This window comes from Emys orbicularis, chromosome 22 (genome assembly GCF_028017835.1).
Source record: "Emys orbicularis isolate rEmyOrb1 chromosome 22, rEmyOrb1.hap1, whole genome shotgun sequence".
Taxonomy (NCBI): Eukaryota; Metazoa; Chordata; order Testudines; family Emydidae; genus Emys; species Emys orbicularis.
The window spans coordinates 19,131,724-19,156,374 of record NC_088704.1 but is presented as its reverse complement, the minus strand read 5'-3'; the positions used below and the strand labels follow the sequence as shown (position 1 = coordinate 19,156,374).

Here is a 24,651-nt window from a genome sequence, read left to right as displayed (position 1 = left end):
CCAGCTCAATGGAGTGATGCCAGTTACCATCAATTGAGGTTATGGCCCGTAATCCCTGATGTGGAAAATAAGAACACCAAGTTGCAGCTGCACTAGTTCGGTCCCTGTGTGAACTAAAGGGGTGGACCATAAACTCTGCTACATCAGAATAAAAAAAAGTTACAGTCAATGCTGGCGCCTAGAAGGCCTGTGGGGGCAGAGGGAAAGATGGGTTCTCTCCAGTTCCCAAAAGCCAGCCAATCCCCTATGAAGAGACTTCACAGGGATAGCTGTTGTTCAGTCTTCCCAAAAGGCACTTCTGCCAATAAGGAAATAGGTAAAATCACCTCCCTTCTTTCTGCCTCTGTTTTTCCAGCCACCTTTATCTGTCTTGTCTAATTTACAGCTTTGGGACGCAGGAGCTGTCTCTCACTATGTATTTGAAATGTGTCGACTACAATGGGCTCCTGTTCTTGGGAGAGGCATCTCCGTGCTACTGTACGATAATAGCAATAGAAAAGAGACAAGCTAAATGGGTGAGAGAAGTTTGCATTGAAAAGACAAGGGCAGAGTCTGCGCTGCAAAGCTTGGCTTGGGAACCAAATTTTGCCAATGTTCAGGGTTGTTAAGATCCAGGGGCTTGGTTCAAGCCCTTCTCTAGGAGAAGATCAATGGCTTCTTTTTGCATTTTTATTTAGCCCTATGGTTCATTCTTGGCGCATTTGCGGATTTCCCTAGAACTCCCTCAACAAGATACACCACAGAAAATCTCTCATACTGATGCTATTATAAACCTGAATTTCTGGACAAGATTGCCTTGATAAGTGGAGAAAAATGTAGATAGTTAACCTTATAAAAATGACACAGACACACAAGGTTTCCTTTCGTATGTGTTTAGGTGCGGGAAGCCTACCTGCAATTTATGATCACCATTGCCAAAATGATCAGAGAAGACAAGAATTTGGCGAAAGACGACAATTTTGTCCAAGAGGAAATGGCAAAGGTTATGAAGCTTGAAACTGAGATTGCAAACGTGAGTACGGGAGATTATGGGAGACTGACAGGTGAACTGAGAAAGAGTGATAGGTTTTCATGATATATGGAACCACAGCTTCTCTTGAACAGGAGTGGTGAGATTTTTGTACTGCACCTCCATGAGGCATAACATAAAACTCACAGCCCACACGGAGGCAAGGCAAAGGTGGTTTTATAGCTCTTTTGTCAACCCAGGATTATGGGCTAAATTGAAGCAGCGTCCGTGAATTGTTCAATCGCACAATCCAGAATGGTCATAGTGGTGTTGACGATGGCCATGTTTCCTTCTGCCCCTGGCCATACCCCCTATGCTGGGACTTGCAGCAAGGGCCTTTCAAGGCAACATAAACTGTCTTTTATAAAATCTACACAAGGGGGAATTCTCCCCTGGACAGATCTAGGGCTCTTTCAGTGCTTTTAAAGTGCTGCAGCATCTTGAAAGGCGTTTTTTTTTTTTTAAATACCTACCACTACTGACAAACTTCCACATAGTTTAAGTTCCAACTCTGTCTCTGTTGTTTAACAGGGACCACAGCCTGTCTGGATCTCTGTATTGAACCTAGAGACTTCTAATGGCTGAATAATTTACTGCAAGAACACATTTTTACCTAGGTTGAATGACTTCTTTTCAATATCATGGGATGTGGAATAACATGTCAAACCATTACTAAACATTTTAGCAGTTCAAAGCCATATTGCCAAAATAATCAAAGAAATGATATATATACCGATATGCTACAGTTCAAATAAGCTTTATAATTATTGCCTTGCATGGTGTCAAGTATCAGGGGGTAGCCGTGTTAGTCTGTATCTGCAAAAACAACAAGAAGTCTGGTGGCACCTTAAAGACTAACAGATTTATTTGGGCATAAGCTTTCGTGGGTAAAAACCTCACTTCTTCAGATGCAACTGAAGAAGTGAGGTTTTTACCCACGAAAGCTTATGCCCAAATAAATCTGTTAGCCTTTAAGGTGCCACCAGACTTCTTGTTGTTTTTATAATTATTAGTATTTATACATGACAAAACTCTCCAAAAGTACACAAGCAATGAAAGAGTTCAAAAATGTGAAAAATCTGGATTTGTTGAGTATTAAAAAAATGATTTACGATTATGAAAAAAATACATCTTTATTTTTCATGTTCTTTCTTATGTAGGATCTCTGTTTTGCCATGTTGAATAGGACACCAAAAATAGGGGATATAGCACAGATTCTCTATACAGTTAATATCTGGGTTATAAACATGTTGGCTAAGATGCTTGCAACTTTTTGTGTAGCTGAAGTTTATTTCTTACATTTATCTAAGATCAGTTAGTTATTCTAATCTGCTATGTCAGCAAACAAATGACTAGACAAGTAGAGACTAATAAATGCATTTTAGGTATAAGGCAGATAGAGGTGGACACAGGGCCAGCTCCAGGCACCAGCTTAACAAGCAGGTGCTTGGGGCGGCCAAGGGAGAGGGGCGGCACCTGCGGCAATTCGGGGGCGGCAGGTCCCTCACTCCCTCTAGGAGCGAAGGACCTGCCGCTGAACGGCCGCCGCCGATCGCGGCTTTTTTTTTTTTTTTTCCAGTTGCCACCGCCGATCACGGCTTTTTTTGTTTTGGTTTGGTTTGTTTGTTTGTTTGTTTTGTTGCTTGGGGCAGCAGAAATGCTGGAGCCGGCCTTGGGTGGACATAAAGTTCAGCCGTGGCGTAGACTGGTTGTATTTCCCAGAAATCCCAACCACAGTTAGATCAAACACAGTAATCTGCCCAAAAAACAGCACTGCATGGAGTGTAAATTTTCCCATATTTATAAATATCCTGACTTTACCTGTATATTTGCTTTTTTTTAAACTGAGAGCAGAAGAGAACCTACAGACTTCAGTTTTCCAATGCTGGGATTTTTGCATTGCAAGTTTCATCTTGCTGCTGCAGTTTTCCATTCAGGTTCTGAAGAGAATGGAGGGAATTTCTTGGCCATCATATTACTGAACTAGCATAGTGGTCTTGAACTCACTCCCTGGGATGTTAACTGATATCCTGAAATGCAGAAACCCCAGTTTTCTAAAAACACTGAATATATTTTAAGGAGCAATTAAAAGAGAGAGAGAGAGAGAGAGAGAGTGTGTGCGCGCGTGCAAGAGAGCATACCCCTGCATTTGTGTGATTCCAGCTGTTGAAATTCTTGTCAGTCAATTCTGAAGATAATATGTGAATGTCCACAGGCTACTGCTCCTGCAGAAGAAAGGCATGACGTGACCTTATTGTACAACAAAATGACCCTAAGAGAGCTCCAGGAAAAGTTTGCATTGAATGTAAGTGTTTTGATAAGAATTCTATGGCTTCCAGCTCCTCCTAATGTCTAGTCCAGGGGTCAGCAACCTTTCAGAAGTGGTGTACCGAGTCTTCATTTATTCACTCTAATTTAAGGTTTCGTGTGCCAGTAATACATTTTAACGTTTTTAGAAGGTCTCTTTCTATAAGTCTATAATATATAACTAAACTATTGTTGAATGTAAAGTAAATAAGGGTTTTAAAATGTTTAAGAAGCTTCATTTAAAATTAAATTAAAATGCAGAGCCCCCCCGGACCGGTGGCCAGGACCCAGGAGTGTGAGTGCCACTGAAAATCAGCTCGCGTGCCACCTTTGGCACATGTGCCATAGGTTGCCTACCCCTGGTCTAGTCAATGGAAAACAGCTTTGCAGACTCTTTATACCTGCAAAACAAAAGGGATTCAAAGTGATGCCTCTTCTTAATGTAAAGCTAAGAGATTTTTAAGGCATTTTCCTTTTAATTGAAGCATTTGCCAGACCTTAAATCTCTGAATCATGCAGGATCATAAATACGTGAACTCCAGTCCAAAAAGGGTGGTTTAAAGTCCTTTAGTTCTAGGCACAGAAGAAACAGGTGTAAAACATGGTTTGTTCAGAGCTAGCATAATTATTTAGTAAAACTTGTAATGATTCATTCATCTCTTTTAGCATGGAAGTATCTCCGTCAAAATCATTGCAGAAGTCTGCAAATGCCACAAGCAATTGTGGCCACAAGTTGTCCCAAGAATGAGTTCAAGTTTCCTTTCTCCCAGCCATGTTTAAACTTTCAGTGGCACAAAGAGGTCAAATGAATGAGTGACTTCTTCACTTTGTGTAGCTCACAAGCCCCCAACCGAACAATAGCTAATCCTATCTGCATTTTGACTTGCAATGCCTTGACACAACAAAAGTAGTGGGAAACCCTTAACTAAATATCCATCCTGCCATGGGTTTAATATTATTTTAAGTAGGTTTTAGCACAGATATGCAAGTGATATATGTATCTATTGATGAATAACACAGTAGCAATTCTAGCCAAGTTAGTGGGAAAAATAATGTCTCTACTTTCACCATCATTACTAGATGAATTTGATGGGAATCCAAAACAGTATCAAATTTCAGGTTGGAATTTTCCCAAAGGGCAGGGTCTCCCCCGAGCTGTGCTATATATTTTTTACAGACAGAGGGCAGGGTGGAACTCAAGTGACAGACTTTACCACGGTGTAAAAAAACCTTCAACCCCCATTTTAATTGGGAACCGAGTGGGAAAATATAACCGAGATGAAGACTTGTCATGCTGTTTTGCTGCAGTAGCAAAACAGAAAGTAAATGAAGCCTAGCTGGTTCCCAGCTGTTGTGCAGGCCAAAGAGGTCTGAAAGGGTAAATAAAGTAGGATATCAATGTATATTTGGTGTAATATGTATTTACAGTTTGTTTGTTTTCTTCATGGCATTCAATATAATATCATAATCACAGACTTTATGGGCTCCCTCTGGTGGCAAATTCAATATCTCTCAACAAAAATTCCAACCAAAGACTTTGTCTAGCCAAAGGTAGGAAAGGTTTGTGTGTAACATGCTTCAAAATGCGGACTCTGTCCTTCAAAAACACAGGGTTTGTTATTAGCTCCGTCATTACAAACATACAGCTCACACTTGTAGCACAGAGCAGAGACTCAGGGGGTCTGTGCAAAAAAAAAAAAAGGGGGGGGGGCTCCAAAAACAACCTGTCCGCCTTCATACAACAGCAACCTCAGCCGGCAAGGGCAGGGAGTGGCTGAAAATTACTGCCTCTGGGGAATGCAGGGGAGAGTTATCCAAAAAGTTCACCCCCTTTTGTGCACGGTGCAGTTTGTTAGCTGTATGCCTTACACACCCCTGGCAACATTAAATGTCGTCCTGGCATTTTGAGCACCACAGGTAAGTCTTGCTTGATTGCAAAGCTTTTATTTGGGTCCAACATGAACACATCCTTTGCTACTTAGGGACCAAGATTTTTGGTGTTATCCGTTTGATTTGCATCACAAACTTATCTTGTAACTACTGAGAAATTCCTATGCCCAAATCAAGCGCATACAATATTAGATATTCAGACCGGTATCTGATATTGAAATTAAAGTCAGTCAAGTCAGCTACCCATCACTGGCCAGTGGCCTTCAATCTGGCTGATGTCAGTACATATGTCAATGGGTTATTATTATCTGTGTAAACAGTGAAGGATGGTGCCTAATATAAATTGCCCATTTTGGAGCCAGGAACTCCATTTTCCCAGAATGTAAATTATATCTTTTTTTCTACAGGAGAAAGGGTCCTAGAGCCATAGCTACCACCGTAACTTGCCCTCCCGTTGCTGACACAACACAGCTCCCAATCTCTCAGAAGGTGCAGCTGTACATAACATGAATAGCAGGGCTCTTACTGGGACTTTGTGGCCTTTAGAAACTGTGCCAACACATTCATGTTTTTTCTACTAACCATGAGGAAAAGCCATTGACAAATGACTCTGGAAGGCTGGCGACCTGTGTCATCTGGCCCTTTTGTCCAATGATAGAACTCGCCATCTTATGAGCTGTGACCAGCATGGACACTGTCAGTACTTTCCCGCCGTCTAGCAGCTGAAAGTGTATTTCAACCCACTCACCCCATAGGAAACCGGGGTTCCATAAGAAGCTGTGAGCCTCAGGCTTTGATCGTTTTCCAGCAACTCCAGGAGTTCACTTCCTGGGTCATTGAGAAGATTTGCCTTCACCCACTGGTGTGACACTATGCATTCCCGTGTCTCACAAAGCTGCTACTTTAACCTCATTCAAAATACACCAAACCTACTTTTTCCCCCACTGTTAGTTAGCTTAGCGTGCTGCTTTGGCATCAGAGAACAACTACCTACTCTCGTTTCAATATTACAATTATACTCACAGTTACCATTCCTCTGTTCAAGTATATCTATACCAGTCTTTAACATGTCTACGTCTACTAGTCCCCTGGCTTTCTCATTTCCCTGTTTATTTTTGATGACTCTCTCTGTGGGACCTTTGGTGGTGGTCGGTCACTCAAGGCCCTTTGGAGTGACAGGGATGTAGTTTCCCCTCTGGTCCACTATTTTGGGGCTTCCTGCTGAGATGACATCCATCCAGCCTTGTAGTGTTCTTCACCCCCACCCTGAAAACAACAGTTGCAGGTATTGCCTTTGTCCTCTTTCTGGAAGTTGGGATGATCTCGCCTCCACAGAGCTCTCTATTGGGTGGATTGGAGTGGCCTGCATCCATCATGATGGGGTGCCACTCAGTACCTCTTTGAGAGCACCAATCTCCATTTTAGACTTGTCTTCAATTCTCCAGCCTCATCCCAGCTGGTTGGTGCCACAAACAGATTTTTTTTTTAAACTGGTGCTACTTCCTCATCAGTCTCTGTCTCACCAACAACAGAGGCCTCTTGCATGACATTAAGTTCCGCAGCTTTTCCTCATGCCTGTCTTGTACTTCGTGCTGTTTATCTCTTTCCTAGCCAGTTACAATGTTCAATGGCTCCAACAATGCTTCATCTGTGATTGAATTATCCTGGAGATAGGGCAACATCACAGTCTGAATTTTCCTATTCTGCAGCCCAGGAGACTGAATGGAGGAGCATATTTTGCACCCGGAGTGGGAGGAAAGATCCCAGCTCTAGCAGGGCTTGTTGGCTCCACAGTTAAAGAAGCAAAGGGATCAGATGCATGCTTATGGCATATTTAAATATCTGTGCCTATGGATACGGCAATAAAATATGACAGGCTCTTGCTTTTGGTTCCACCGATAACTAAGAGACTTTCTGTCTTCTACAGCCAATGCAACTAGGCGCTATTTACAAATATTGCAACACAAGTTACAGCAGGACCCTTAGTGTTGATGGACAAGGAAGGAGACAGTTCTATAGGCAGGAATCCTCTCTGTTGAATATGCCCTGCTGCTAGCCAGAGTGTCCAGTCCCAGGTAGCCCAGTGAGAGGAGGCAGGATTCCATTGGAATAGGTATAGAGAAAAGCTTGGAATCGGTGTGTCTGCCTCTTTCTGCCCTCACAGGAGTTTAACTGGACTCTCTTCATCCAAGGCATCATGTCTTCAGTAAACGTTCAGATCCACCTGGATGAGGAGGTAGTTGTGTACGGCGCGCCCTACCTGCAGGAGCTCAAAGCGATTATCTCCAACTACTCAGCAAGGTAAAGGTCCTGGGAAAGAACTGGGTTAAGGTAGAAGAGATGGGGCGCCATCTGGCACTCAAATGGGCCAAAGTGGGAACAAGGAGGGTTTTCTTCCTGGCTACGCCACAGACTCCCTGGTGAAATTATGTCACATTTCTGGGGACTCTGTGCTATAAATTAGGGATAACAACCTTACAGGGGTGGTGGAAGGCAACAGTCATTGAAGTGTGGGAGGGTCTCTCAGCCTCTTATTGACTAGTGTCCTAGAAAAGAAACAAGAGGGTGTGCTTTAGCTCACGTTACATTCTAAAAGGAGAAATAGGTGGAAATTAGAAACTTAGTCCCCAAAGAGCACCGGGGAATGGGGGTGTGTGAAGTGATACTGATGGTCTGGCTCCTCTATGCATGTTGTGCACTCTGGATGCTTCTGCAGTTAATGAGCTGTGCTAAATAAAAGCAGCCACCATGGTCCCCATAGGTGTTGCAAGAAACTTGGCAGCCATTGCTAGCCCTGTCCTCTGCATTCAGACTAAAACTTGCCCTTTGACTATCTGCAATAGAGTGGCCCATTGCATGACATTAAACTCCACTTTTCTTTCTACCCACAGCACCATCCAGAACTACCTAGTCTGGCGACTGGTGATTGACAGGGTCAGCAGCTTGAGTCGGCGTTTCAAGGACGCCCGGGCCAACTACCGAAAGGTAACCCCCTCCCCTGCCAAAGAGTCCATTCAGCTGTGACAGCATTCTGCATTAGTGGCCTTGAACCCATCAGCATCAGGACATCATGATCCTAGACAAAGGGCAGCCAGTCCATATCTGCACAATGGACTTTAACCAAATCAACATTCTAACCTCTGCTTTGAGTGAAAGGTTGGCTCAATGTGTGAAGTTTAAACTCAGATCCAAACACCGCCAGAGTCTGGAGATGTTAACATCTGGAGTTCAGGGGCAGGCCCATCCCTAGTGTTGTCATCTAAGTCAGTTCTTTTTTGAGTTAAGGTTGCTGCTGGATGCCCAGACATGAAACGTGCAAAGCAAAGCTGAATGAACAATTAAGATGTTTCCGTTTCTTTCAGCCCCACAGGGAAATGGGTTCTGCATCTCCTTGGACCTATATGTGGGGATGGGCCAACATACAAATCCCATCAAGTCACTAGGAATAAGAGAACCAGATCAAATAAACTAAACACCAACTTTAGTATTAGACTCAAGATGGGAACTGAAATGAGCCTTTTTACCATGGGAAATTCTGAAGGGACAGAAGCTGAACGGATGAGGGCCTCTCTCTTTGATTAGCCCTCTTGCCCTTTAACAACTTGGGGTGGGGCTGAGGGGAAGGTACATAGGCAGAGTTGATCCCCCTGCATTTCTCTTCCAGGCACTTTATGGGACAACACTGGAAGAGGCCCGTTGGCGGGAATGCGTGAGTTACGTCAACAACAACATGGAGAAGGCGGTGGGAGCTCTGTATGTCAGGGAGACATTTGCTGGTGAGAGCAAGAGGATGGTATGTAGTTTACCTTTCATGCTCTCATAAGCCCACAATTCCCGTGGATCCCCTCATCCCCCGCTTCAACTCCCACCCCAAACCTGTGGCTTAATATCTGTTAAATATGTACATAGTGCAGAGCTTTAATGTAACTCAGGGGGAGACAGACAGGGTGGGAGTTTCATTGTTCCTAAGCAGGGCCGGCTCCAGGGTTTTGGCCGCCCCAAGCAGCCAAACAAAAACAAAAACAAAAAAGCCGCGATCGCGATCTGCGGCGGCAATTCGGCGGAAGGTCCTTCGCTCCGAGCAGGAGTGAGGGACCGTCCGCCGAATTGCCGCCGAACAGCTGGACGTGCCGCCCCTCTCCGAAGTGGCCGCCCCAAGCACCTGCTTGGTAAGCTGGTGCCTGGAGCCGGCCCTGTTCCTAAGGCAGAGGATTATGGGCTCTCTCTTCTGAGAGGGATTTCACCTTCTGCAGATAGTCAGCCACTTTCTGACAGAATACCAGCAGGCCCCAGATCCTCTCTTTGTTTTGTTGGGAAATACTGAAGACTGTCACCCAGCAGGCCAGTGGTAAAGCTGAGAACAGACCCCAGAGTGCCAGTGTTCCGGTCGAGTGCATTATCCACTAGGCCAGACAGCTCAGATGGGTCAAGCTATGTGATTTGTGATCTTCCACATGCTTTGCCTCCCAATGGTATCCCAGCGTGGTTAGCTGCTGAGCACGATACCTATCTCTTGCCTGCCTTTCAGCTCCTCCAGTTCATGTCTCCCACAGTTCAGTCAAGTCAGGAGACACACATAACCGAGTCTTGGGAACTGTGCCAATCAGCCAGCAGGTAGCAGACACAGGGAACTCATTTATGATGTATATTTAAATGTGGAGTGCCAAGTGCTATCACAAAGCATTTGAGGAGATTATTCTTCATTAGGAGCCTGCTATCTCTCTAGAAGTGGTTGAGAAAAAAAAATAGTATGTCAATGGTGAATTTCTTACTTGTCTCTATTTTAGGTCCGAGACTTAATAGACAAAATCCGGGAAGTGTTCATTGAGACGCTCGATGAATTACAGTGGATGGATGAAACATCAAAAGAGAAAGCTCGTGAGAAGGTCAGAAATAACAAGAGACCACACTATGCTGTGCGGGAATATCAGAAGATCGTGTCAAATTTTGCAAGACTTATTTTCCCTCCCTTAAAAAAGGAGAGAGAGAGAAATAAAAATCCACTTTCACAGTTATCCATAATTTTCTCCAGGATATTGCCTTTGATCCTTTATTTATTTAGCTTTCAAACATCTTTTATTTCCAAATAAACTATAATAGAATCTAATGTAATGTATCACATAAAAGTGGTAAGCCAAAGAAACCCAAACAAACTACAAGTTACCTAAAAGAGCCAAATTGGTCAAACTAATTAAAAAGAAATATATTAGTAATAAACTTCCAAAAGATTAGGCCAAGTTTCCTTAAATTCTTCTTGTGTATGAATCAAATGAAGAGCATCCTTTTTGATGCTAGCCAATCCATCATGCATTATTCCACAATATGAAGGTATTCAGATGGTTCCCAAATGGAAACTTTTGCCTATTAAAAAATTCTTACTTCTCAGTAATGTTGCCTCTTTTCAAAAAGTATTTGGGTCACTCTATACCGCATTGCAAAAGGCTGTGCTTCTTCAGCAATGGGGCTTTTGAGAGTTTTCATTGCAGAGAGCCCCATGTCCGATGCTCTCTCTGAGGGAGTCAAAGGTAGCAGAAGCTGACATATTTAAATAATGCAGCCATATGTTCATATGGCATGAGGAAGCAGAAGGAACCCTGTGTTCATTTCATATCTTGTCGGACTATTGACTTCAGTGGCGTTGCATGAATTGGATCTGGAGCCAATTGCTGTTGAAGTCAATGGGAATCATCCCTAGACGTTGAATCAAGCTTTTAGGGCCCTTCAGGGGAACTTGGATCCAGGCCACAAATGAGGACAGAATGTGTCCCATGGAGATTCAACATTAAAATGATCATTGAATCCCACTCCAGTTCCCACTGAAGTCACTTTCCTCTGAATTCAGGAAGCCCTATATAAGTGAACCAAATGCTTTTACCCAAGCCCGTCACCCCTGAACAACCCTTGCACAGATTCTCAATACTTACATCAAATACTCTCTTTGTTGGCTTATCATATGAATATTGACTAGGCTGAATTCACCCCGGGTGTAACTCCACTGAAACTAGTGGACCAACACCAGCAATGAATTTGATCCATTGTATGCAGCGATCCAGATTTTTTTTTTTGACTATTGTGAGACCATTGTGGGCTCTCTTTTCTTGTAGGCAATGGCAATTAAAGAACAAATTGGCTACCCAGACTATATTTTGGAAGATCTGAATGAAAAACTGGATCAGGAATATGCAAATGTAAGTATGCGGCATGTACCTGAACAGGGTTAATACAAAAGTGTCAACATATTGCATTGCTATTTACAATATTAAATACCTGTGTTACTGTCACCCCCAGATGCCCCAATCAGGACCAAGGCCCCATTGTGCTAGATTCTGTATAATACATTCAAAGACATAGTCCTTGCCCCCAAACAACTCACTATTTAAGAAAGAGCTGCCCATCTGTTTCTACACGATGCATAACTACAGGACAAATATTTCATAGCAACATCCCGTAGGTGGTGGTTAAAGGAAATTCTCCATTAAAAGAAATTTGCTAATATGCTGGGATTTGTATTTCTTCAGTTAAACTTCAGTGAGCACAAGTATTTTGAAAACAGCCTGGAAAACCTGAGGGCTGGAGCCCAGAAGAGCTTGAAAAAACTTCGAGAGAGAGTTGACCAAGATATGTGAGTGTCCAGACTGCATGGCTATATAAGCACCCTAAATCCTGGAATAATGGTTAGGGACCACCCTGGCGCTACAGTGGTGGCATTGCCCTTCTCCACTCATATCAGATCATTAAGAATACTTTTGTTTGTGGCTGTCTAAGAATGGGGCATCTGAGGGAATTGAGCAAATACCTCTTTGTCTGCCTCTAGTGGTAATGTACGCAACAGTGGCTACATGGGATCATTCAGACCTTTTGGAATCTCAGTTTAAAATCCTTCACAGAACCACTTTACACACTATTATATTACCATGGAGCGACTTATCACAAACACTGGGACTGATCTTCCTGGCAGGGGAGCAATGAGGATGGGCCAGCGTGTACCTTGGAAAGCGAATAACTGAAAGGAGGTAAAAACCATGGCCTAAAATAGCCTTTCAAACTCCAGTTCCCAACACGTCTGGGCTTTGTAGCTGTTTGGATCTGGATCCAGAACTGAACTTTTAAGCTCAGGCCCAGCTTTAATTAAGATAATTTATTGCTATGGGGGATGAAGCAATTAAATATCAGTATTTTCACCCCGACTATTAGAAATGTGAATTTAATAGTCTGAAAATGTAAGTTTTACGATATCAGTGTCATGGCGACAGGGCTAGCTGCACCTCTAACCCCTTCTCTGGCCTCTCTGAGTCCACCCCCTCAAGTGTCAGGCCTCAGGCCTTTACCGCTCTGAGGTGGAGTCTGACGATTCTCCCCTTCTTGGGCTGGGTCCCGAGCTCAAGCCTTCCAGTGTATTGACTGTGCTGCAAGGCCCTGCAAGAACACTGGTTTCATGTACCTGCAATTCTTCGCTTTGGGAGCTTAGAACCAGCAATGCATACAGGGACCCAAAACAACCTTCTTAAAACAGGCGCATTGTTCATTTGACAACAAGAACAAAGCATAACGTAAGAGAAAAGGATTTTAAAACAATAAAAGGCCCACACACGTATAGCTAGAATTTAACCATCCTCTTCTTGGGGACCCCGGTAAGTCTAACTTCCCCCTTGGTCCCCCAGCCTCTGGAGTCTGTCTCGGTTCACCTTAGCTCTCCCTCCCTGTCCTTGAGGGCCTGTCTAGGAATCCAGCCCACAGTCTTTGTTCTGTCAGCTCCCATGCTTGCCCAAAACCAGTCCGGTGAGGGCCACGTGGGACAGAGCCAGAGCGTCCAAGTGAATGGCCCCAACATTGTTTCTCATAGGGAAAGGTCTATCTGGTTCCTCCTCGTCCCTGCTTTGGGTGTGCATTTCCTGACCATCCTGCTATTGAATTAATACGGGCATAGAGTAAACCCCCCTCACAACAATTAGACACACAGAGAACATACAGCATCCATAAACTATTACAGGCAGCTCCAAATCCATTACACGTGGCAAGGCAAGCTGCTGTTGAGTAAGGAGCATCGTCCTGTAACATTAGCCTTCAGCATGAGTGGTTTTGCTGGTTACGGGCAACAGCAAGAAAGCCAACAACTGATTGGTTGTTTACGTGCTAGTAGGCCTCCATGCAGCAGGAGGATGTTCCCAAGACAAAAGAAAGGCAGAAGCAAACTCCAAAATGCATTTGATTAACACCTCTGTTTCTATAACACAAAATATGCTGTTAAAGGGTTGGTCTGGGATCTTGCTTCTATTGAAGCCAGCGGGAATTTGGCCGTGAACTTCCAAGGAAGCAGGCTCAAGCCTAAAATTATGATTTTTTCATAAACAATGATATTAAGGACTTTGCAGCCAAAAGCCATTCGGTTCAGGTTAAGATGTGGAATAAGTGCCCTGATGTCAGTGCCTTGCACTGCAGCCATTTTATTTTCATCTAATATGCGGAATATACCTACTAAAGCCTGTGTAGGTTACAGTATCGATCACTCACAGGTTGGTATTCTGGGAATTGGGATGTATTAAGTAATGGAAAAGTCATTCATTTGATCGGGAGCTTTTTTCCCACTGACTTAATGAGCTTTGGTTCAGGCCTTCTTTGTGTGGTAATTTGGTAGTGTGTGGAGTTACGGCTTTCATTTTTCGTGTATGATTTGTAGGCTTCCAGCCAAGTCCCCTTGCAGGCTTGGAAGATTTTCCCAATAAGCCATAAAACCACTTATCACTTTAGATCGTTAACAGTCCATTGTTTAAAGACCCAAATTGAAGAAGATTTTATAACTAATATCTTATTCAGCATCGTATCAACTACTTATCACAGTCAGACGGAATGCCTATGTTCACATCCAGGAAGTGTCCCTCTGTAGAGTAAAAGCGAAGGTTTATTACAGTCTCTTGGCTATTCACCTGTTCATTTCATGACGCAGTGAGGTCTCTCTGGGAGATGCTATGAAACCATATAGTGATGTAGCCATTCATTATAGACTGAGGAGGGACTGGTTGCTATTCCAAAATCATATACTTCAAACAGGAATTACTTATCAAAATGAGTACTCACTATTTATGAAAAATCGGTTTCACAATATAGATGGTAGTACGTCTGGTTCTACATTTGTAATGATTTACTCTCTGACTGTTCTAATTAAACATTTTCAATAGACAAACTTTGTCCCAGTTCTCAGTGTGGGTAAATCCATTCTGCTGCCCTAAACTTCCCCTCTGCATTTTTATTTAGATGTTGTAGTCTTCATTTCCTGTCTCAAACTGTTAAATTGCAGTATTATGAACTGTTAAACAGCTACCACATTCCACCCCAGAGGTGGCTGCTTATCAATAGCGAGCAAAATGACACCTGGCTTTGATCTGGGATCCTTTAGGCTGAACAGTGTCATATAAACAAAAGAGCGCTACCATTTTCCTGTCTGAGTGTCCTTGCTGAACCATTCCCAGTTGCTTTCTTCTCCTCCACCCCTCCCATTTCATATGCAACTAGGAGGAGATTAACTCAATAAAGAGAATGCTTATAAAAATGACTATATCTTTACGTACTATTCTTTCTAGATGGATCATTGGTGCTGCAGTGGTCAACGCATTCTATTCCCCCAACCGAAATCAGATAGGTAGGTTTCAAACCATTTTGACTGAGCAGTGGAATTTAAGAATAATTTGTGTATGTGAAGCAATGCATGTTAGCGGTGCCATGTGGTTGCCCATATGCAGCCCAGATTGAACATTTGTAGCACTCCTGGTGCGAGGTGGATGAGCTGTTCTGCTCCAGCCTTTGTTTTTGTGATGAATATTCAACTCACTTAAACTTGGCAAAGTTGTTTACATTCCTTCGTTGAAATAGCCTTGTGTTTGACAACCTAGCAAGGAACAGCCACCAAGTGAGTGCCAACTTCAGGGAGTAGTGAGCACTCACCATGTATTTCAGGCTGTTTAAGGTCTCCACATGCCTGGGAAACTTAAGCAATGCTCCCGGCTTTGCTGTTTGTGCAGATGGCACTGAAATTATTTTTATGAGAGACACACAAGACTGAAGAAACTTGCCTCAGCTAATGGACGTCAAACTCGTGAGAGCTTCCAGATCTGTAAAAGCTGTGACTAAAACATCCTTTATTGGATTGGGCCCATATGGGATGCTAAGAAGTACCAACTCCTCCTACAAATATTCTTGCTTCCCCCGCTCCACACTCTCCCTGGCCAATAAAACCAAGGCTCATTGTATCTAGGTTCCAGAGCAAATGTACCTACTGAGTTCTGGTTTGATTTTTCACAGTGTTAACATTTCTGCTCCTGTCTTAGTGGAAACTGGTTGCCTTTCTTCTCCTAGTGACTGGTCTGGGTACACAATGATCCTTCTTTACAAAGGGTTTTGCATCTCCCTACACAAATTTTTGCGATGTGGTTTTTTCACATTTTTCACTTATTAGAAGGCATCTTATTAGAATGACCCATTCTAGAATGACCCATTTGCAGCATTCATTCCTTCTTGAAGGTCACGTGTCTCCTCTTCAACGCTTGGAAGGAAGAATAAACCCCACTGCCGATATATTAGGCTTTTGTGTGTAGTGTGGAGGAGGCTAGAGCTATTTTTTCCAAGGCTGTCATCCAAAGTACAGTTGATACACAGTAGTAATTCCTATGGAGTATGCTTTAAACATTAAGCCTCAGTGTTATTTGTAGGCCGCATATGGTGGTTAACCTTTCTCTTAACAAAAATAAAGCAATAAAATATCCATTAGCTTCTCCATAAAATGGCTCCGTGATACAAACTGAACATAGTTCATTGGGACAGCAAAGAGGAAAAAATGTACAGGTGAGCCAGTATTCACATGTAATCGTAACCCAGGGTGCTTGGTGTGTCTTTGAGTCAGATCTGCTGCCTTTAATGACAAATACAAAATTTTAACTACCTCTGTGCCAGCCCCATAAAATTTAATACAACTGTGGGTGAAGGAGTCAGGGTGAGGATCCATTCTGCCACCTGCATCATTTGAAGGATTTTCAGTTCTGTTCTGATTAAAACCATTTTTTTTTCTAATGAAGTATTGCCATCTATATTAAATAGCCTTTTTTCAAATAACTTTTTTTTTTTTTTTTTGCAAACACTTGTTGGAATTGTAGACATTTTTTGTATTTCATGAAAAAAATCTGACTTTTTCAATATTTTCTCTACATTTTATCAAAGATGTTATTGCAATTTTTTGTTTTGTTCACCCAAAACCTGCTTTTGTTAAATTTTCCAAAAAACAACTGCAAAAACCGACGACCACTGCAAATGGAGCCGTTCTGAACATTTCAAAATGAAATCAGTTTTGAAGTGTTTGTGTGAAAATAGGTTTCATTTTGTGACCTGTTCTAGTTTGGACTGTTGACTCTCTCGTGATGACATTAGGAGCAGACAAAGCCAGGTTGATCTTCAGATCTGAGGCTCGGACTGAGCTTGTCAGCTTTAGGGGGTGGGGGGAATTATCGTTCAGCTTGTAACCTAAACAGTTCTTTGCTTGATTCCCTAAAAGGGAATAGATAAGGAGATTCTACTGTGTAATTCTAAGTCTCTTTTCTAATTATAACTGCACTTTAATGTACAAGATATATAAGACTAAACAAGCGGAGCTGGAAGGGAAATTATGGTGGGTTCTCAAATGGGAGATTTTATAGTTACAGATTTACTACGTTTATCATTTAAGAACGACTCCTTGCACAGTCAGAGAGGCAGAGCTCAGTTCACATGATCATCCTCAATGTGTTATAAGATGCATAAAGCAAGTGTCATAAACAGAGGAAACATTTTCTGCTTGATCTGCTGCCAAAGGCTGACCCATCTACAGAGCACACACACATGAAATTCTCTGAACCTCTCTCTCTCTCTCTCTCTCTCTCATTTTGCAGTGTTTCCTGCTGGAATCCTACAGCCTCCCTTCTTTAGCAAACAACAGCCACAGGCACTAAACTTTGGAGGGATCGGGATGGTAATTGGACATGAAATTACTCATGGTTTTGATGACAATGGTGAGAAGAGACTAAAAAATTATCCAAGCAAAATATTTCTTTTATAATTGCATCGATCACACAGTAGAAAACTAGATGTGGGTGGTAATAGTCTATCCGCTCTGACTGCTGTGATTGAAACACACACTCACACGCAGTAATAACAATATTACAGATGCGTGATTTGGGGTGAATGATCCTGGAACCGATCAGGCAAAATGAGGGTAATGAATTTAAAGAAATGAATTAAATTAATGGCAATACGCCAGAAAACCTGTTACTTTTACAGCAGTAAAGTATCAGAAACGCTGTCAGTACTAGCCTGTGTGCTGCCTTTCAAAGTAAAATGAAATCTGTGAAACGCATTCTGGTGGCAGCACCGTGACACACAGAGTCCTGACCCCTGGGGTCTCTTTATTTTTAAACCCATTTGTTAAAAAATAATTGATTTTGTCATTATCATTGACAGGGGCCTAAAATGGTTTTGGACCTTAAGACTCAATTCTGATACTTCTTTAAAAAAAAAAATCAATAATTCTTTACACATAGGCTTTATTGAATGTGGCTTTTACCTCTATGGGCCCTATATAATTTAAACATAAAACACTTGCTGTAGCTGTCTGGATACAGGTCCATATTGAGCAAGAGGTGTGCTCTGAGCAACAGGATTAGGAACAGAGACACCAGAATCTTGGTCTTGGTTTGCTCCCTCTGTGGCTTTGGCAAAGTCACTTTGACCCTCAGGTTCCTCATTTGTCAATTGCAGAGCACTTTCTGTATTTGCACCGGGGTTGCAAGGATTTAGTGGCTAATTAGGAATATTATTATTTGTATCACAGACATGCATAAGAGCTGTAATCAGGATCACGGCCATATTGTGCTGGGTATTGTGCATTCTCATAGTAAGAGACAGTCTCTAGCCCTAAGACCTGATGCTCAAAATAGAGAAGATACAAGTGGGTGTAACAAACACACAGAAGGGAGGCAGGCAGGAGACAAGGGTACTAGGGAAGGGAAATGTGTTTAGAAGTTGCTCTAGTTAGACTGCTAAATGTATCTATAGGAACTGTGTGCCAATATTTAAAGCTGGCAATCAGTCAGGGTCTCTGGACACACAGATCATTGCACCCTGAAACAGTCTCTCCTCCATTCTTTGCTTTCATGAACAGGAAGAAATTTTGACAAAGATGGAAATATGTTTGATTGGTGGAGCAATTTCTCAGCCATGCATTTCAAAGACCAGTCACGCTGCATGGTTTATCAGTATGGAAACTACACATGGGAGCTGGCTGGAGGGCAGAATGTGAGTACACTCCACAGGATAGGGATTGGGTAGGATGCCTTTATGAATTAATTTAGCAGATGGGAAAGCAACTAGTTTGATAGCAATAGAGTCTCAAGCACTTGATCCAAACTCTACAATCCAGGGTTTGAAGCTAGGTCTCTAGAGGTAAAACCACCCCAGTCTTAACTTTATTTCTTATTTTCTTCCAAAGCTACCAGATCTAAACCAGCCCAGAGAATTAGGGAAACAGAGAGAAGACACAAATTCCTTCTTGATAACAAGAAAAGCTTGATTCCTACTTCCCCAGTTGTAGGAGTTTGTTAGTTTTGTTTCTTCATTTATAATTTGATCAGGGGGGATTTAAAAAGGATCAGGCAACTTAAAGAGAGTGGTAGAACAGAGGAATAGGTAAAATATTTTTTCATCTTCCCAAAATCTGTTCAGAAGATATCTCTAAATGCATCCAGGTCTAGGATAGTTTTGGTGATAGAACGTAGAAACAGTGAATGAGCAGAACCCACTAAGAGAGAAAAGTTCCAGGTCCCTCCAAACAAAGTCAAATCCTAGCTCTAGCCCTTCCCTAACCACACCCCCATTTTACACTGCCTCAGCTGCCTTTGGGCTGACCTTTTTATAACCCTCCATCCCCTACAATGCTTTGCAGAGCAGGCAAACAAACCAAAGTCAAATACACAGTTTTGCTTTAAAAGGAGGGTTTCCCTTTTAAATACAGCAACTGTTAACCCCCCAAATGCAAGAAAAGGCAGAAAACTAAAAACAGAGCAGAAGAAAAAAAGTTGCTGTTCTGCTGAATCAGCACATTTCCCCTTCCCCCCCCCTCCACCTGACCCTGCCCCGCCCCTTTGAGCCCATGCCAGGTGCATGGCTTTAAAAGCAGATGCCTAAGCCCTATTTATACCAAAATGGAAAAAAAAATCTCAGGGCTGGAGATTGTAAGTGGAGGATTGCTGTGCTCTGTAAGGGTGAGGACTGCCCTGGAAATATTGTGGAGATGGTGTTTCCTAACCTGGGCTATTAGGCTAGTCTAGCAGGGCCATGGGTTGTAAAGGAGGCAACAGGACCCTAATGAATTGGGTTCATAGCTGCTTCTGCTGCAAGACCCTGTCAAGCTCTTGGGGCACAACTTGACATACCCCACCTTCCCCTATAGACAAAAGGGTTTGTCCCACCATGAACTGCCCTGGCTGATGGAGAATATACCCCCCCAACAGCCCGTTTGCTGTTATTTTCCTAAACCACTTCCAATTCTGGTAGACCCTGTACACTCTACCCTGCTGCTTCCGTAACATTCGGTATTATTCCCTTTCAGTCTTTCTCCTCCATCATGATGTAGTGTTGCTTCCACCCCAGAGGTGGCTGCACATCAGCGGGGAGCATAGTGTTTCTATTTCAACTTGTGAAATGCTTTTGGAGTGACGGACATTACACACGGTAAACAAACAATTGCTGTGTTACAGGTCAGTGGAATAAGCACGCTGGGAGAGAATATTGCAGACAATGGAGGAGTCCGACAGGCTTACAAGGTAGCTTCTTAAAATACTGCGAGTCGGTTTTTGCAGGAAAGCCAGAAATTGGTCCGAGCCAAATGTGCTTATTTTCATGAGGATGTGTTGGGAGTTACGGGCATCACTCCTGGGACTGAGAGGTGAAGTTTAATACCCTACCCAGGCAAAGTGCCCTGTGCCATAGGGAATTCAGTGAATGCCATTGCATAACACTGGTCAAATGACCAATGCCCCGAATAGGATCTATGCAAGCACGCCCATGTGGATCCAATCACAAGATCAAAAGTGACCACAGCTATCCTCATTATCATTATCTGTAGTGCCTAGGCCCAAATCACAGACCGGGGCCCCACTGGGCGAGGTGCTGTGCAAACAGGTCAGGGGAACAAGCAGTGTGGGAATAAATAGACAGCGAAGAGGGTGAAAGAACCTGCCTCTCCCCACAGCCCATCGGACTGAGATCTCGCTTCAACTTCAATCAGCTTGTCAAATGGTGTCTGTCACATGGCAACAGAGCTTTCATTACTTAGCAACGTGATTTGATGATGATGATGATTTTTAAAGCACAGCAACCTTTTTTTTTTTTTCCCCTTCTTTCTCCCCCCCCCCCCCCCCAGTTTACTTTTCTTGCACTTTTCCTCCTGAAACTAAAGCCACATGTCAGGTGTGATAGGGGAGACATCAAAGCATTGATAGAAATATTGCATTGCTATCAAAGAAATACAGATCATATCTGTAAACAGTCTCTGCCCCCCAAATTCACAGTAGAATCCAGCCCCTGAGTTGCCTCTGTTACTTCCCTCGCAAGATTTATACCCTTTAAGACAGTGACACACAGAAGTTTCCTCCATCTTGTTGCTATTTATTTTGCATGCTCCTCTGGAGCAGATTGAAAATGGCACTCAATATATTCTATATATCAACAGCAGCCTGCCCCTTCCCAAGAGAAGTGTTCTCAATCCTGGAAGATATTTTCAGAGCAAGAGAAGGTACATTTGACATTCCAGGGGATTCCTATCCCACTGAGAGTGGGGCAATTCAGCCTAGCCTGTCCACCTTCTTTATACACACTAGATATCCCGCTGTACGTCTCACTCGCTGTCCTGCAAAAGCCAGGATATGTGCCACTCCAGACACAAAAGAGACCTGCTGTATCTGTGCCCTCCCCTGCTTCTACACACAATGGCTGCAGATATGAGTACTGTAGTCATCAGTCTGAATGCTCCTTCCACGTGGAGAAAGTGTGGGATTGTGGAATGTAGTTACTGACATGAAACAGTTCTAAAGTTGTGGTAACTATGATCTACCTGTATCCCTATTAAAGGTATAGTGGGTGGAGATATGGGGTCAGAGTTAAGGATGTTTGTGTAACCTTGCCTCTGAATTCCTTGATTTTTCAAAAAGAAAAATATTCTGAATATCCGGGAAGCCTTTAAAATTGAACATTAACTTTGCTGTAGAACACATTGGAAATATGGGAAACGGAGTGGCATGGTGGTAGTTAATGGCCCCTACAGTTCAATCTTCTGAGATTCTTTGCTATGAAACTTGTATTTTCACCGTTCACACTACCTTTAAAGCCTTTTGTTTGGGAATATCTATGTGAGTGAGAGGATATGGTAATAAAATGTTCAGATTTAACTGGCATGAGACACATTAAATTGTCTTCATTATGTCAATGGACCTAAAAAAAGAAAATTGGCCAATTAGCATGCAACAGTAACAGGTAATGGATTTAACTTTGTTCAGGGTTATTATCTGCTATTTTATGAGCAGTTACCTGAAGAGAGAGAGACAGAAGTGAGGAGGAAATTTAACTATCTGCTTTCCTTTTCCTTCCATGGTCATACGGAAAAGTCCCGGGCAATCTGCCGCTATGCTTGTATTTCAAACCACAATCACGTGCATGCAGTCTAAGTTGATTGCTTTGAGCTACATCTACGTTGTCAGATGAATTTTTGTCAGGGCTTTTCAGAACAGTAGCATGTGTCCTACGTTGCCATTCTTGTTTGCTGTGGAACGTGTGGTGAATCTCTGGTCCAGCAGAGTGCTGCACCGTACTGTGCCACCTTTCTGGAGACTTGCAACAGAGCTCCTGATAATTCATGATCATTGAAGATAAGTCTTTTTAAGGTTAGAGATGTTAACCCAAGTGGGCTGCCCAAATTCAAAGCCAAGTAATTACATATGGCTGATCTAAAATCCCACCTGCAGTTCCATTTGGAGTTATTTTTTAAGAACATAAGAGCAGCCATACTGGGTCAGACCAATGGTCCATCTAGTCTAGTATCCTGTCTTCTGACAGTGGCCAATGCCAGGTGCCCCAGACAGAATGAACAGAACTGGAAATCATCAGGTTTTTCTTGTTTCCTCAACAGTTAATGTGCAGCAACACTCCAGAAACTGTTTTGGCCCAGAGGTGGCTGCCGATGTGCAAAGTGATCTCGCTGTGTTTCTATATAAATCTAGTTTACAAAGCCTGTTAGGATGGAAGGCTCTTTATGAGAATAAATACAAATTGCTGCTTTCTAATAAAAACAATTACTAAAGTGTCCAAGGTAAAAGGGAGCAGGACCAGGCCTTTTCAGGCTGGATTTACCCTATCTGAACAGTGACATTCAGAGTAGCCATCGTGTCTGAATGGGGAGGCCTCTTGCTAAATGAACTTGTGATCATTTATAGGCCTATTTAAAATGGCTGGAACACGAAGGGAAGGAGCCAAAGTTACCAGGACTCGACCTGACTCACAAGCAACTTTTCTTTCTGAACTTTGCCCAGGTAGGAACCCATTGGCTTTTGCCGAGAGTTGCATGAAAATATAAACTGGATTATAACGTGCTGAAGCTTAGGGACAAAGAATGTGTCCGAATGCTCTTGAGCCTCGCCCACCTGAGGAAACGCCCTCCTACGGACAGGGCTTCTCAGCAAAGGGTCCTCTGACCCAACGCTGAAGATGGCTTAACTATTAGCATCTTTTCAACACCTTCACAGAAAGAGCATGATGGACACCTGGGGGAACATGGTGTAGGGAAGATGGGGCTTTGGAGAAAACTGATTCCCCAGGACAGGAGGTTTCTAGAGGACAATCCATGGTGTTAACATCTCTGGGGCCTCTCAAGGGCTTGACATCTTGGGTGAAAGTCAATGGCAAAACTCCTATTAACTTCAATGAGGGCACGATTTCAGCAGTTGCAACTCCATCTAAATCAGGGGTTCTCAAACTGGGGGGTCTGGACCCCGCAGGGGGTTGTGAGGTTATTACATGGGGGGGGGGTCGCGAGCTGTCAGCCTTCACCCCAAACCCTGCTTTGCCTCCAGCATTTATAATGGTGTTAAATATATAAAAAAGTGTATTTAATGTATAAGGGGGGGTCACACTCAGAGGCTTGCTATGTGAAAGGGGTCACCAGTAGCTTGGCCTGCTAAATTACCCTGCTATTGATCCACGAGTTTTTAATCCTCTTCCTTGTATAGGTGTGGTGTGGTTCCTACAGACCTGAGTACGCCAGCCAGTCTATAAAGACAGATGTTCACAGCCCTTTGAAATACAGGTGAGTCGTAAGGACTTGGGCTAATACTGTATAACCTATTTCACCCCCTCACTGCAATGTATCAGAAGGAGAGCGCATGCTTAAGCTGTTTTACGCAGCTAGCAACTGCTTGCTAATGCTTTAACACAATCAAACTGGATTAACCCCCTCCAGGCACATTTCTGCCAGAATTCCACCACCTTAGACACACCTGAAAAGAAACACTCCCGTATCGAGCCCAGGGAACTCAGCCGCACTGAGAAGCAGTACGCTCCTTATCTGCATCCCACCCAGAACCTGCCATGGATTAGGCAATGCAGCAATAAACCAGCCTGCAAAACTCCTGCTATTGCTTCTTCAATGAGTCCCCAGACATTGTTTTTAAAAGTCTGACTCTCCACCTGAAAGAATAATTTTCTTGCATCATTTCACTGGATTGTCTTCAAGCTGGGTTTAAAACTAACTCACTCTTGTCTGTATAACTGAACATCAAGGGAAGGGGGCAGGGGTGTATGTGTACACACGTGTATATATTTGAAGAAGAATCCTGTAAGGAAGAGTAACTTATAGACTAGAGCCCCAGTACTGCTGTGAGCCACTTTGACTTCACTGTGGATCCATGCAGGCACAAGTGTCTACCCATGTCATCCTCATTGCTGGAGCAGGACCTGTGTCTAGACTGTACCCAGTGGCCGTGCTTGACAGTGGCTGGCTGCTCTTTGCAGGCATCTGAGGACCATCCTTCTCCTTCATGGAGTTTGTTTCAGTGGCTGGGTTCCCTTTGGCCTCAGCACTAGTTGTGCCACTGAGGATGCTGCATCTTGCCTTATACCTAGATCCTGCAACAATCCACCCACCCGCAGACCCACTGGCTCCGTGCGGGATCAAAAGCCTGCCAGCACGAACCTGACTGCAGAATCATAGCCTTAGACTGTATAAGCCATCTGGGGTGGAGACCATCTCTTAGTGTACGTGCCCAGCACGATGAGGACCTGATTAGACCTCCAGCTCTGATTCTCTCAAGGACATGCTTACGTTCTTTTCTGCACTGTGTCCCCCAAAGTACAAATAAACCCCTTTCTTTTACTCCCTT

At 43.2% G+C, this 24,651-nt stretch overlaps 1 protein-coding gene across 2 annotated transcripts in view; it reads left to right on the top strand.

The window, feature by feature from the left end:
* The window catches only part of MMEL1 (membrane metalloendopeptidase like 1), a 47,403-nt gene that overhangs the window by 22,641 nt on the left and 111 nt on the right, over positions 1-24,651 (top strand). For both annotated transcript variants that reach the window (XM_065421362.1, XM_065421363.1), the window contains 14 exons: positions 878-1,012; positions 3,225-3,314; positions 7,371-7,507; positions 8,098-8,191; positions 8,871-8,999; positions 9,994-10,092; positions 11,311-11,394; positions 11,725-11,828; positions 14,785-14,843; positions 17,119-17,238; positions 18,387-18,520; positions 19,981-20,046; positions 22,711-22,806; positions 23,503-23,579. In XM_065421362.1, the coding sequence (XP_065277434.1) occupies positions 878-1,012; positions 3,225-3,314; positions 7,371-7,507; positions 8,098-8,191; positions 8,871-8,999; positions 9,994-10,092; positions 11,311-11,394; positions 11,725-11,828; positions 14,785-14,843; positions 17,119-17,238; positions 18,387-18,520; positions 19,981-20,046; positions 22,711-22,806; positions 23,503-23,579 (1,424 nt within the window). The remainder of the gene's footprint in view (positions 1-877; positions 1,013-3,224; positions 3,315-7,370; positions 7,508-8,097; positions 8,192-8,870; positions 9,000-9,993; positions 10,093-11,310; positions 11,395-11,724; positions 11,829-14,784; positions 14,844-17,118; positions 17,239-18,386; positions 18,521-19,980; positions 20,047-22,710; positions 22,807-23,502; positions 23,580-24,651) is intronic.